The sequence below is a fragment of the Bos indicus genome, chromosome 21, assembly GCF_029378745.1.
Source record: "Bos indicus isolate NIAB-ARS_2022 breed Sahiwal x Tharparkar chromosome 21, NIAB-ARS_B.indTharparkar_mat_pri_1.0, whole genome shotgun sequence".
In the NCBI taxonomy this organism is placed as follows: domain Eukaryota; kingdom Metazoa; phylum Chordata; class Mammalia; order Artiodactyla; family Bovidae; genus Bos; species Bos indicus.
Genome location: NC_091780.1, coordinates 25564966 through 25579731, shown reverse-complemented (window position 1 = coordinate 25579731; position 14766 = coordinate 25564966). Strand labels below are relative to the sequence as shown.

Sequence of the window (14766 nt, the reverse complement as noted above, 5' to 3'; positions counted from 1 at the left end):
TGGAGGCCCCACTGAGCTGGCCTTCAGGGAGAGAGAACCCAGATCACTGTGATCTGATCCTATCCTTGAAGTTGGACCTCAGAGGTCACCCTGAGAATGGCCAGAGTGAGACACTTTCACTTTCATAAACACCCCAGGCCAGGGGAGTGGGTGTAGGAATCATTATACCCATTTTGTAGATAGGGAGACTAAGGCCCAAGTAGGTCAAGTAAAGTCCCAAAAGGTCACTGAGCTGGGGACTTGACTTCTGGCCAGAATCCACAGGATGTTCTGTGTTGACCTTGCCCTTGCCTGGATGGTGCCCTCTGACCCTGTGTCAGGTGGGGGCATGTGAACCCTCGCTGAGCAGAGCCCCTGCCAGGCCTGGGTCTCAGCATGGAGACTGAGGCTCTGACCGGGAGTCCTCTCTCTGACTCCAGTGTGTGGATAACATCCGGTGCAACGGGCTGATGATGAACGCCTTTGAGGAGAACTCCAAGGTCACGGTGCCACAGATGATCAAGTAAGTGCCCAAGCCCCACGTGGTCTGGGCCGAGCTCCAGAGACCAAAGGTCACACGGTGACCTCAGGGGGCTCTAGGCATGTATTTGTTCTGAGTTTACATCTATTTGGTTGATGGCTTTGGTCTAGTTTTTGTAGTTGTTTTTGTCTTGAAAATGTGTATTTTTGTATTGTTCAGTCATCCGACTCTTTGCAACCCTTATGGACCGCAGCACACCAGGCTTCCCTGTCCTGCACCATCTCCCCAAGTTTGCTCAAACTCATGTTGGCAATGCCATCCAACTATCTGATCCTCTGTCAACCCTCTTCTCCTCCTGCCTTCAATCCTTCCCAGCATCAGGGTCTTTTCTAATGAGTCGGTTCTTCATATCACTTGGCCAAAGTATTGCAGCTTCAGCATCAGTCCTTCCAATGAATATTTAGGGTTGATTTCCTTTCTGATTGACTGGTTTGATCTCCTTGCAGTCCAAGGGACTCTCAAGAGTCTTCTCTAGCACCACAGTTCAAAAATATGAATTCTTTCATACTCAGCCTTCTTTATAGTCCAACTCTCACATTCAATTAGGCTGTTTGAAATAGAATATCAGGAATTACACTTTATGCATTCTTTTTTTGTTTTTTTTTAGGAGATGGCTTTTTTCTGTAATTATTTTTTGTTTATTTGGCTGCACCGGGTCTTACTTGTGGCATGTGGAATCTAGTTCCCTGATTAGGGATTGAACCCAGGCCCCCTGCATTGGAAGTGAAGAGTCTTAGCCACAGGACCACCAAGGAAGTCATTATTTTTTTGTCATTTTAATTTTTCCCCAAACTTCTTTATTTTTTAATTGAAGGAAAATTGCTTCACAATATTGTGTTGGCTTCTGCCATACATCAAGTTCCCTATTTTTTAAATGGCTATTTTTTCTTTGGTTTGAGCACCCCAGGGAGGAGGGACGAGGGGGTGTCCTCCTGCTGAACTCAGCTTCCTGAGCCCGGTGGGCAGTGCAGCCCTGACGTGCACCAGGCCTGCTTATCCTCCAGCGTCTGCTCACCTGACCCCCGCATGGCTCGCCCCACCACGGGTGGCCTGCTGGCCCTCTCACCTCCATCTGAACCTCTGAATCCCCAGCCTGCTCTGTCCCCCTTACAGACACCAGGAGCCAGCTGGCCCACCCCGGGGACATTGTCCTGTCCAAAGCAAACATCGGGGACCCACTGCCTCTTTGCCTGTTGAAGTACACACTCTGGGGAACTGCAGACCACTGTGGAGCAAGTGTGTGAAAGGGCCCCCCACATACCCAGTTTCCATGGCAGGCCTGATGAAGCGAGCGCGCCAGCAGCTGGGGGCTAGCCGAGGCAGTGTGGTGTACACCAGGTGTTCTAAGCATCTGGGTGACTTTATGAGGAGTTCTCCCCACCCCAGTGGGTTTCAGTGTATTCACAGTGTCACGCTACCGTCACCGCTAATTCCAGAATATTCCCATCACCCCCAAAAGAAACCCCATGTGTATTAGTAGTCATTCCAGTTCCCCCCTGTTTCTATCCCCTGGCAACCACTAACCTACTTTCTGTGTCTGTAGATTTGGCCGTTCTGGAAAGTTCATAGAAATGAAATCTTGCAACACGTGGACTTTTGTGACAGGGTTCTTTCACCTGCCATGTTTTCAGAAGTCATCCGTGTCGCAGTGTATATCAGCATTTCATTCCTTTTTATGGCTGAATAATATTCCATTGTATGGACAAACCACATTCTGTGTATCCTTTCATCAGTTGATGGACATTTGGGTTGTTTCCACTTTTCCACAATTATGAATAATGTTGCTCTGAATATCCGGTTCCAAATATGCTTTGTGAACAGATTTTCTTCATAACTTGTGAACTCGGCAGCACATTATTCATTAATTTATTTATTTATATTTAGTTTTGGCTACACTGGGCCTTCCAAGGAGTAAGCATCTTTTAATTTCATGGCTGCAATCTCCATCTGCAGTGATTTTGGAGCCCAGAAAAATAAAGTCAGCCACTGTTTCCACTGTTTCCCCATCTATTTGCCATGAAGTGATGGGACCAGATGCCATGATCTTGGTTTTCTGAATGTTGAGCTTTAAGCCAACTTTTTCACTCTCCTCTTTCACTTTCATCAACAGGCTCTGTAGTTCTTCTTCACTTTCTGCCATAAGGGTGGTGTCATCTGCATATCTGAGGTTATTGATATTTCTCCCGGCAATCTCAATTCCAGCTTGTACTTCTTCCAGCCCAGCGTTTCTCATGATGTACTCTGCATAGAAGTTAAATAAGCAGGGTGACAATATACAGCCTTGACATACTCCTTTTCCTATTTGGAACCAGTCTGTTGTTCCAGGTCCAGTTCTAACTGTTGCTTCCTGACCTGCATACAGGTTTCTCAAGAGGCAGATCAGGTGGTCCTATGACCAACCTAGACAGCGTATTAAAAAGCAGAGACATTATTTTGTCAACAAAGGTCCATCTAGTCAAGGCTATGGTTTTTCCAGTGGTCATGTATGGATGTGAGAGTTGGACTATAAAGAAAGCTGAGCACCAAAGAATTGATGCTTTTGAACTGTGGTGTTGGAGAAGACTCTTGAGAGTCCCTTGGACTGCAAGGAGATCCAACCAGTCCATCCTAAAGGAGATCAGTCCTGGGTATTCATTGGTAGGACTGATGTTGAAGCTGAAACTCCAATACTGTGGCCACCTGATGCAAAGAGCTGACTCATTTGAAAAGACCCTGATGCTGGAAAAGATTGACGGCAGGAGGAGAAGGGGACGACAGAGGATGAGATGGTTGTATTTCATCACTGACTCAATGGACATGGGTTTGGGTGGACTCCGGGAGTTGGTGATGGACAGGGAGGCCTGACGTGCTGCAGTTCATGGGGTTGCAAAGAGTCGGACACGACTGAGTGACTAAACTGAACTGAACACTGGGCCTTCACTACTGCACTCCAGCTTTTTCTAGTTGCAGCGAGCAGGGGCTACTCTCTAGTTGTGGTGTGCAGGCATCTCATTGCGATGGCTTCTCTTGTTGCAAAGCACTGATTCTAGGTACTCGTGGGGTCAGCAGTTGTGGTACACAGGCTTAGTTGCCCCATGGCATGGGGGATCTTCCTGGACCAGGGATCAAACCCGTGTCCCCTGCATTGGCACGCAGATCCTTAACCACTGGACCACCAGGGAAGTGCAAACAGTATATTATTTTTAAGTTTGTTATATTTTATCTAGTGCTTCTAGGAGTTTTATAATGTCAGGTCATCAGGCATGATTGGGAAAAAGAAGTTGTAGCCCATTCTTTCACAACTTCAGTCTTCCAAAGCTTTCCTTGTTCCCATCATAAGCCACTGCATCCTTGATTATTGGTGTGTTGGGGAGACAGTGATGGGTGGGCCATGGTCCAGCCCTCAGGGAGTGTGCGGCCTGACTGGGGAGATAGCCATGGACTCAGGCACCTTCAGACCCAAATCCCTCCTCCATCCCTCCCTCCTCAGGTCCGACGCTTCCTTGTATTGCGACGACGTGGACATTCGCTTCAGCAAAACCATGAACTCCTGCAAAGTGCTGCAGATCCGGTACGCCAGCGTGGAGCGGCTACTGGAGCGACTGACCGATCTGCGCTTCCTGAGCATCGACTTCCTCAACACCTTCCTGCACTCTTACCGCGTCTTCACCACCGCAGTTGTGGTCCTGGACAAGCTCATCACCATCTACAGGAAGCCCATCAGTGCCATCCCCGCCAGGTGGGCAGGCTCCTCCGCACCCCTCACCTGACCCGCCCCCACCTCAGGCTGATCCATAGACCTCCTGGGCCCCGGAGGGAAACTGAGCTCAGCCTCAGGCTGGAACCTGAGGGGCGGATGTGAGCACTGTCACAGGAATGAGCCTGCCCTCTGCAAAGACATGGGAGAGGGCTGGCCTGCCTGACACTGCTGCTCGGCCCCAGCTTTCTCCTCCTGCCTCTGAGCTCCAGGGGTGGGGTAGAGTTTGGGGGTCACCATGTTGAATCCTCCCTAACCTCACCCCTTGGCCACCTCCTTAAACCCTAGGGCCCACCCTTCTCCCCGCCTTCCCCACTGAAGAAAGGAAAAAAAAAACAAAGTGTAGACTCAAGGAAAGAAGGCGGGAGGGTGGGAGGAAAGTCCGAGAGAGGCAGAATCTTATCCCTTTTCTGCTTAGACCTACAGCATCTTGCTGTAAAGAGAGGCCGTAGCCCCTTTTTGCACACTTGGGGTGGTTCCACCTTTAGAGGGCAAGCACCCAAGTGGATGGAAAGGACACTGGGTTTAGAGTCAGGAGACATCAGAGGAGTCATTTCCTGTCTCTGAGCCCCAGCTTCCTTGTCCATAAACTGTGTGGACCTGGGTGAGGTCAAAGCGTGTAGGTGACACCAGGCCCGTGCGGGGGACAAAGGGAGCTTTCTTAGAAGCCTACAGGTCAGGGGGATAGACAGGATGTCAGATCAGCCACTGCTACTGACCAGAGGGAGATGAAGAGGGAGCTTCAGGCAGACCCGCTGCCCCACCAAAGCCCATGCCCCACCCCCAGAGCAGGACACTTGGGCCCACGGAAACCTGGCCACTGGCCATTGAACCACATGGCCCCTCTGGCGTGGCCTCCTCTCAGACCTTCCTGCTCAGAGGACCCACCCAGGATCAAGGATCTTGAAGATGAAGGAGCCACCACTGCCCTGTTGAGCCCCACCAGAGACAGCGGACTCCCACGGCCTGGGCAGGCAGTCAGGCTCCACTGAGCTGACCATCTGTTTTCATTCCCCACCCCACCCCACCCCCGCAGGTCACTGGAGCTCTTGTTTGCCAGTGGCCAGAACAACAAGCTCCTGTACGGGGACCCACCCAAGTCCCCACGTGCCACCCGCAAGTTCTCCTCGCCGCCACCCCTGTCCATCACCAAGACGTCATCACCCAGCCGCCGGCGGAAGCTCTCCCTGAACATCCCCATCATCACAGGCGGCAAGGCCCTGGACCTGGCCGCGCTCAGCTGCAGCTCCAACGGCTACACCAGCATGTACTCGGCCATGTCGCCCTTTGGCAAAGCCACACTGGACACCAGCAAGCTCTACGTGTCCAGCAGCTTTGCCAACAAGATCCCAGACGAGGGTGACACTGCCACTGAGAAATCCGAAGAGCCCTCTGCCCTCAGCAAGCAGAGTGAGTGGATGCCCAGCCAAGGCAGTGCTGGCCAGCCCCACCAGGCTCCCTAGGGGCAGGAGGGGTAGGCTGAGGGGGTCCAGCCAGATTACGGTGACCATGCAGAGGCTGGGTCGGGGAGAGGCAGGCAGAGACACCCAGGAAGGTGGCTGACTGTTCCCCCCATCGTCAGGTGTCCCATTGCCCTGGTAACCGCTTCCTCCTGCATCCTTGTATCTGTCCACCTCTGCAGCAGACATGCCCTGGGCCGGGCCTCGGTCAGGGCCTGTGAGAGAAGAGGGCAGCAGACCTAGCTCCTGCCCCCAGGATTCACAGTGTGGCTGAGAAGCAGGGCTAGACACGGAAACAGGACTCCTGATATGTGTTGTGTTGGAGGGATGCTCAAGAGACCCTGGGGAGAGTCAGAGAAGGCTTCCTGGAGGGCCTGTCAGATCTAGATGTGTCACATATAGAGGAAGGGAGAACATTCTAGACCAGCGGAATGGAGTGGGCGAGACTAAGGGGCGAGGAAGGGTGTCATGTGTTCAGGGAACAGCGTGAAGCACAGCACACCTGCGACGCTGGGTGTGGAGACGACGGCTACAGGTGATGGCGGCCAGGCTGGGCCCTCCCTGCTCTCAGAAACCCGACCATTCCAGGATGGTGTCCCTTGGAGGGTTGTCTGGCTCTGTCTGGGGTTAGGTCAGCCCAAATCCTGCGTGACACCAGCCTTGCAGTGGTTAGCATACATATGCATGCACACGCACACACGCAGACATACTCAACCCTGGGCTGGGCAGAAGCCCCAGCCTTCAAGGAGCAAGCCTTGGGAAAAAACTTAAGATGGTTGGAATTTCTCTCCTCTGAGTTGAGAAGGGGGAAGACAGGGGAACTTCCAACAAAGGGCATGGCTGGGAAGGGGTGAAGCCCCCAGGACCTCCATACCAGGTGACATTTACTGTGGCACGTGCAGTAAACGGGATGCACATAGCTGAAAGTCAATTACCAAAGTGACAGCCTACCAGAGAGCCCCAGAGGCCATCCTGCAGGAGCAAAGGGCAGAATCCTAGCCAGGAAACGGCAAGTAAATGTCATTTCGTTTCCGAGGTGGAATCCTAGAATACAAAGAGGACATTGGGTAGAAACTAAAGAAATCTGAATAAAGCATGGACTTTAGCTGAAAATAAAATGACTAGGGGCTTCCGTAGAGGTCCGGGGGTTAAGACTCTGTGCTTCCAACGCAGAGGACCTGGTTTTGATCCCTGGTTGGGAAACAAGGACCTCGAGTGCCACATGGTGAGGCCAAAAATATTAAAATCTTTTTGAAAAAGCCAGTGATTATTTGAGAAATATCAAATTGCTTCCTTCTTTCCTTCTAGGCTCAGAAGTCTCCATGAGGGAAGAGTCAGACAATGATCAAAACCAGAGTGACGATGGTGACACTGAGACATCCCCCACCAAATCTCCAACGACACCAAAATCGGTCAAAAGCAAAAACTCCTCAGGTACAGCTCACCAACCCAGAACTGCAAATAGATTCCAGACATTGTGTGAGATACAGGTTGGGGAGGGCGGCAGGTGAGGCTGAGGGAGACCAGTGGGTGTCACGCCTTGTGTTTTATGAGTGACTCCAGTGCAGGAACCTGGCTGAGCGACTCTGGGGGCTGCAGCGCTGGCTGGGAAATCGCTCTTCCTCTCGGCAGTCCCTCCACTGACCTCAGACAAGGCTGTGTAACCCACCCCACCCAGGTGGGCAGGAAGGCCTGTCTTTTGGCTTCATTTATGGAAGATCCTGGTTTCTCTGGTGACTCAAGATGGTAAAGAATCCTCCTGCAATGCAAGAGACCTGGGTTCAATCCCTGGGTCAGGAAGATCCCCTGGAGAAGGGAATGGCTACCCCCTCCAGTATTCTCGCCTAGAGAGAATTCCATGGACAGAGGAGCCTGACAGGTTGCAGTCCACGGGGTCGTAAAGAGTCAGACACGACTGAGCAACTCTCACTCACTCCCTCATTGAATATGTTGCAATGTATCTTCTATGTTTTGGTTTTTTTGGCCCTGAGGCATGTGGGATCTTAGCTCTCTGACCAAGGATCAAAACAGCACCCCCTGGACTGGACGGTGAAGTCCTAACCAACTGGACCACCAGGGAAGACCCAGAAGGTGTTTCTTGAGCTGCTGCTACATGTCAGGCTCTGTGCTGGCTCTTTAATCATGTGACACCTGGCAACGGGGCCAGGTCCTTCCTGTTTTTCATCTAAGGGAAGAGTCTCTGGGAGGTTGTGATGATGCCGGGCCCAAGTCTCAGACTCAAGATCCAGGAGGGCTCTCAGGGGGCCGTCTGGGTCTCTGGTTCCCTTAAAGCACCTCCCCACACATGAGGGGTGGGGGAGGGGGGGGTGCTCTGAGGAACCCAGAGGTGAGGCATGAGCTCAAAGAAGCCCCTTGTGTCTCCAGCTGTCTCCTCGAGCCCCTGCTCGCACATGTAAAGCACAGCCTGAACCCCAAACTCCCCAATTTTTCAGGAGACCCAGTATGTCACAGGGTCACCCACCAGCAGAGAGAGACTGCCAGGACATCACACAGAAGCAGAACTCACAGATAGCCAAGTTCCAGAAATAAGCCTTGAGTTTTAAAATCAATCATTTGCTCCTCAATGCATAAGGACTAGTACTTTGGCCTAAGAATGGATTGCTCGCCAGAGATTTCTCCAAGAAGAAGCTAAAGGTTTCTGGAGTGAGATTCTACTAATATTACTGCTAAAAAAAATAATGATTGTTAATTACATTGATATTCCATGGCATATATGTGTTGTTGTTCAGTCACTAAGTCTTGCCCGACTCTTTGCGACCCATGGACTGTAGCCCACTGGGCTCCTCTGTCCCTGGGATTTCCCAGGCAATTTCCTCCTCCATGACATCTTCCTGACCCAGGGATCAAACTTGCGTCTCCTGCATTGGCAGGCAGATTTTTTACCACTGAGCCACCAGGGAAGTCCCTGGGCATATATATATTTTTTCACATATTTATATATCTTTTCACTTATATAAATATCTTTTCATATATATATATCTTTTCACACAATACTAAATACTTTCATCTGTGTTAACTCCTTTAATCTTATCCACCTTTTGAAGCAGGTATTATCCCAAGATTACAGAGACTTAGAAAGGTTGGGTAATTTGCCCAAGGCCACACAGCTAGTAAGTGGGGTGAGGATTTGGACTGCGGTGCTCTTTCCACCCCCACCATGATGCCAGGGAGCCTGTCAGTGTGAGTTATCCACGTCAGACTCTGCACAGGTTATGTGTTCATTCCAAATAGACGGAAAGGATGAGAAAATACATGAGGCTGTCCCTGAGTAGTGCTGGGCCCAGCTGGGCCTACAAGGTAAAAGGTTTGGGGCTGCAAAGAGATGCAAAGGGTGGCTGGACTTTCTCCAAAAGCAGGAGGGCTTCTGGGACCTTCTCAGCAGGAGAAGCAGAAGGAGGCAGACAGGGGCTTTCTCTGCCCTGAGGCAGCCTTGGGGTGACACAGGGTGGCATGGGTGTGTCCCTCCCTGGGGACTGCAGCAGGAGACCAGACCCCATGCCTGCCGCCTGCCCAGCCCTGGTCGCAGTGAACACAGCCTGCCTGTCCAGAGACCCTTTCTAGCCTTGAGACCCATGGTTTCCTGAGCTGAGGCTGGACCAGCGAAGTCTCAGGCTTGATCCCCTGCTCCCCACAGAGTTCCCCCTCTTCTCCTACAATAATGGAGTGGTCATGACCTCCTGTCGCGAGCTGGATAGTAACCGCAGCGCCCTATCAGCAGCCTCTGCCTTCGCGATAGCAACTGCGGGTGCCAACGAGGGAACCCCAAACAAGGAGAAGTACCGGAGGATGTCCTTGGCCAGTGCAGGTACAGAGTTGGCTCACCACCTTGATGACAGCACCACCCCAGGGGCTTGTCCCCCTTCTGATATGGAGTGCCTGCTGCCCCAGGCCCTGACAGGGCTGAGCCTCCTGCCTGGGGGCCCCTTTATCCCCACCCACCCGCTCTGCGACTTGGCAAACCTCTGCTTGGAGTCAAGCCCACTGCCTGACGGATGCTCGGCCACCTGCTCTGCCTCCCACTTTCATGGTGGAGTAGAGGCCACCAGAATCCTCCAGCGGCCCCTGAAAGCTGCAGAGGTCCGGGAGAAGCGGGCCTGTGAGGACTGTGTCCACAGGAAGTTGAGCCATCCGGACTCCTGGGTCAGAACCTGGGCTGGTTGTCAGATATTTTCTCATCCCCCACCCAGAGCACCCCCGTCCTTCCCCCGGCTCCCCCAAATCTGGGGTTTTTTATCCTCACTACCCTCTCCCCTCTCTGTCACCTGCGTGGCAGGCTTTCCCCCCGACCAGAGGAACGGAGACAAGGAATTTGTGATTCGCAGAGCAGCCACCAACCGCGTCCTGAACGTGCTCCGACACTGGGTGTCCAAGCATTCTCAGGTAGGTGGGACCCCCAGGGATGCCCCACAATCCAGGTGAGCTGCTGGGGACCCAAGATCACTGACCCAGGAAACAGCTGCCCTGATATTCTCAGGAGGGCCTGCTCAGATCCCCTGCAAGGGGACCTAGGACATTCCAGGGGACAAGGGGCCTCTGCTGTCCATCTCTGTCTACATCAAGGCTACCTCCCAGGGCCTGGCCTAGGGCTGCAGCAATCAAGGGATGCTCCTTGACCTTGCAGCACCTTTTACCTCCAGGTCAGTCGGCTCCACTGGTGCCTGGCAGGCAGCTGGGGAAGAGGGAGATGAGGCAGGAAGCCTGAGCGGGCAGAGCCTGCATCTTCCTGCCCTGGCCAGGCAGGGACCACCTCAGGGCAGCTGGAACAATAGCCAGAGCCGCCCTCCTGTCTTCCCTGCAGGACTTTGAGACCAATGACGAGCTCAAATGCAAGGTCATCAGCTTCCTGGAGGAGGTCATGCATGACCCAGAGCTCCTGACCCAGGAGCGGAAGGCTGCAGCCAACATCATCAGGTGGGGGCTGGGGAAGGCCTGCTGGACAGGGGCCCTGCCCTCTGCCTGCGGACGGCCAGCCAGAGGCAGGGGGCAAGGGGGAGGAGGGCCCTCCCCAGACCAGAGGACCGCCTCAGGCGGTTGCTCTGGGAGGATCTCGGAGCCCTGGGCAGCCTGGGGGCTGGTCAGCACCCCTGCAACCAGGATCTGGAGTGGCTTGCTCATGTGTGTCCTTCCCTCCACCTGCCTGCTTCCCCATCCACACCCACTGCTGATACCCATTTACTCCACGCCAACCTGTGTGATAGCCACTAGTGACGTATGGGTGTTAAATCTGAATTAATTAAATAGGGACTTCCATGGTGGTCCAGTGGCTAAGACTGGGGGCTTGGCCAATGCAGGGGGCCCAAGTTCGATCCCTCGTTGGGGAACAAGATCCCACATGCCAAAACTAAAGATCCCACGTGCCTCAACTAAGACCTGGCACAGCCAAATAAATAAAAATAAGTATTTAAAATTAAATACAATTTAAACTCTAGTTCCTGAGTCACACAAGCCACAGGGAGCTGATGCCTCCACAGGGGGCAGCTTAAAGAACATTCTGGATTCCACTAAATGGGAAGTAAATCCAAAAAAAGGGGGATATATGTATGCATATAGCAGATTCACTTTGCTGTACAGTAGAAAGTAACACAACTGTATCCGATAAAAATTTTAAAATAAAAAATCTAAAATACAAATTTTTTTAAAAAGATCATTACTGTCATGGAAGAGGGCTTTGTCCAATTGCACTGGCGAGCCTGTCTCCAGGTGCTCCAGGGAATATGGTCGAATTGAATTAAATTGTCCCCAAATCTAACCTTTTTCCTCCTGTGCCAGACTGGGCCTCTCCTGGCAGAGGCCAGAGGTCAGGCGGCACATATCCAAGCGCCCTGCTGGCTGAGTGATGCGCTGTGTGACCTCAGGCAAGTCCTGTCTGTGAACTTTGTTTTTCCTCCTCTGTAAAATGGGTGAACAACACCTACTTCCAGGGCTGTGGTGAGGCTGCGGTGAGATCACCTCTGCAGGTCTCAGGGGTGTCAGATGCAGGCCCTGGTCTACCCACTGCTCACCCCTGCTGACTCAGGCTGCCCTCTGGCCCTGCCCAGGTGCCTGGACTCAGGGTCAGGCCTCCCAACCTCACTTCCTGTCCGGCTTCAGCTTTCCCTCCCTGCCCCGTGGTCACAGACTCTGACCCAGACTTGCATCCACTTTCTGGCCGACAACCCAGTCTCCAGGCTTCCTCCAGCTAGATCATCCAATTTGCTTTCCTGAGGCCTGAGCTACAGGCCCATAATTCCTGCAGGCTCCACATCCTAGCATCGCTTCCAGACCCCGCTCCCTGCCGTACCCACTGCCTAGACACACGTGCGCACACACAGTCAGCTCCCAGGTCCTCCATGCCCTTCCTCCTCGTCCCAGGAGACGTGCAGGACTGTGCCAGGACCTTAGGCCTATGGGTCAAGTCAGGTCAAGTGACTCTTGGACAGGGAGCTTGTTCGGACTGCTGCTGGATGCAGGGAATCAAGCGGGCCCTGGTGTGGATGGTGGACCGAGAGAGCCCTAGTTGTGGGTCTGCTTCCTTGGAGGAAGAGTGTGGGTGGCTCAGGCGGGCCCTATGGCCTCCAGACTGTCCCCCAGCCCTGGCCTGGCTTTTTGGCCCCATCCCCAGGACTCACAATCGCTGTCAGAATGAGGGCTCAGCATTTTGGCCTGACGCAGGAGCTCTGCCCTCATCCCCACCACTGCTCAGGACCCACTACTCAGTTGCTGTGAACGGCCTCCCACCCCTGGGCCTTTGACCACCACCTTGCTGCTTTCCTCTGTTCCCCCTGCCCCATCTGGAAGGCTCCCCAGCACTTCTGGCCTCTCTGATGCTCCAGCCTGAAGCTCCTTCCACTCATTTGTCCTATCACCCTACCGGCCGGTGCACTGGCCACATGCCAAGCCCAGCCCCAGGTACCTGAGCTACAGGGACAACAGGGACATCAGCCTGCTTTCAGAGGCTCCTGGCGGATCTGGAGGAGAGGACCAGGCACAGACATGGCTGTTCCCAGCTGGGGGGCCTGGGGCTGAGACTACAGGAAGCCTAGGGGCTGAGGGAGCCCCAGAAGGGGGCCTTACCCAGCCAGGAGGGTCAGGGAGCTGAATCATTGAAGACATCAATGACATGAAAGGGGAAAAGGGGCTCTTGGCCCTGGAAATGGCAGAGCAGAGACAGAAAACAAGGCAGGTTTGGTGGGGGAGGGGACTGCCCGAAGGCAAGGGGTGTCACCAGCTGCTCAGGGCTCATCATTCCCTCTCACCCACCAGGACTCTGACCCAGGATGACCCAGGCGACAACCAGATCACACTCGAGGAGATCACACAGATGGTGAGCCGGACTTGCCCTCTCTCTCACTCGCTGGCCAAGTCTGTCTTTCCCTGGCCACCTGGCTCCCAGGATCTATCCCCAAGACTTCCCAGAGGAACTCAGTCATCCCCTGTATTGATTCCTGGAGCTCCCCCAACAAAGAGCCCCAGAATGGGGCACTTAAAACAGCAGAATTTTAATCTTGCATAGTTCTGGAGGCCGGAAGTCTGGAATTGAAGTGTTGCTGGGCGCATGCTCCGTCCAGAGGTTCCAGGGGAGGGTCTTCCTGGGCCTCTTCCATGTCTGGTGGCCCTGGGCATTCCCTGGCTCGTAACAGAGGATCTCCAGTCTCTGCCTCGGTTGTCACATGGCCATCTCCTCCCCGGCTGTCTCCGTGTCCTCTTCCTTCTGTGTGTGTTGGCCCTATGTCCAAATTTCCCCTTCTTAGAAAGACACTGAGATGGTTAGATAGCATCACCAACGCAATGGACATGAACTTGAGCAAACTCAGGGAGATAGTGGCGGACTGGGAAGCCTGGTGTGCTACAGTTCATGGGATCTTAAAGAGTCAGACATGACTGAGCAACTGAATGACAGCAATAACAACATACTGGATGAGGGCCCACTCTAGTGACCCCATCTTACTTGAGTACATCTTATATCCAATAAGTTCACAGTCACAGGTCCCAAGGTTGAGGACTTCAGCATATAGTATGTCCCCTACATACAAACGAGTTCTGTGAGCTTGCTCATAAGTCCAACTTGTTCGTGAATCCAACGAAGTCAGCCTAGGTACCCAACTAACACAGTCAGCTATATAGTACTGTACTGTCGTAGCTTTATAATACTTTTCACACAAATGATATGTAAGAAACAAATACAAAATTAAAGAAAACCATTTTAATCTTACAGTACAGTACCTTGAAGAGTACAGTGGTACCAGCTTCCTCACCTCTGCTTTTTCGGTTGCTTCTGGACATCCTGGACTTGAAATAAAGACGCTGCACTGCTATCCTCTGTATAGGACTGTACAGTAAATACACACAGCACAACCTCTGTGGAGGATGCACGCACGTGACTTGTACGCCAGACACGGGAACTGACTCACACGACTGGACATGCGAACACATGTTCACCTCTTTGAAAGTTCACAGCTTGAAGGTTCATATGTAGGGGACTTACCATATCTTTGGGGGAGAGAGATTCAACTGATAACACCAAGTCTTGTGTTTTCTTCATCTTCTGCTTTCATCTCTCCCCTAACCAGCCCCCACTGTCTCTGCTCACACTGTCCCTGGAAGGAGGAGGGTAAGAAGTCAGGCCTGGTGTGGACAGGCTCCCCACTGCGTGCTAGAGTCTTAAGGACTCTTCTCAACAGTGCTGTGGATCTGTATCTTTATCCCCATCTTCCAGATGAGGCAACTGAGGCAGAGGGAGGTGGGGTGACCTAAGCTGGGTCATGGTAGGTGGCCACCTGCCTGGCAGTGAGGCAGAGCTCAAGGCAGGGTTCCTTGCAGTGGAAGGGATGATGGTCTGTGTGCTTCTGGGGCCTGGCTGGGCCCTCTCTGGGCCTCTTTTGCCCATCACTGCGACCAAGGAAGCTCAAGGCCACCTTTGACCTCCCCAGAGGTGAAGGCCCACTCGTCAGACTGAGTGATATCCAGCCTGTTCAGAGTAGCCAATGGGAAGACTCAGGCCTCTGAGTCCTGCACTCACTGCTTCCCTCCCGTCCCCGCTCCTGACTCTT

The 14766-nt window shown here is 52.9% G+C and overlaps 1 protein-coding gene across 3 annotated transcripts in view; it reads left to right on the top strand.

The window, feature by feature from the left end:
* RASGRF1 (Ras protein specific guanine nucleotide releasing factor 1) overlaps positions 1-14766 on the top strand; it is a 100290-nt gene that overhangs the window by 60668 nt on the left and 24856 nt on the right. For all 3 annotated transcript variants that reach the window (XM_070775236.1, XM_070775234.1, XM_070775235.1), the window contains exons 13-20: positions 420-502; positions 3990-4238; positions 5293-5666; positions 7025-7150; positions 9372-9542; positions 10011-10117; positions 10536-10648; positions 12980-13040. In XM_070775236.1, coding sequence (XP_070631337.1) covers positions 420-502; positions 3990-4238; positions 5293-5666; positions 7025-7150; positions 9372-9542; positions 10011-10117; positions 10536-10648; positions 12980-13040 — 1284 coding nt within the window. The remainder of the gene's footprint in view (positions 1-419; positions 503-3989; positions 4239-5292; positions 5667-7024; positions 7151-9371; positions 9543-10010; positions 10118-10535; positions 10649-12979; positions 13041-14766) is intronic.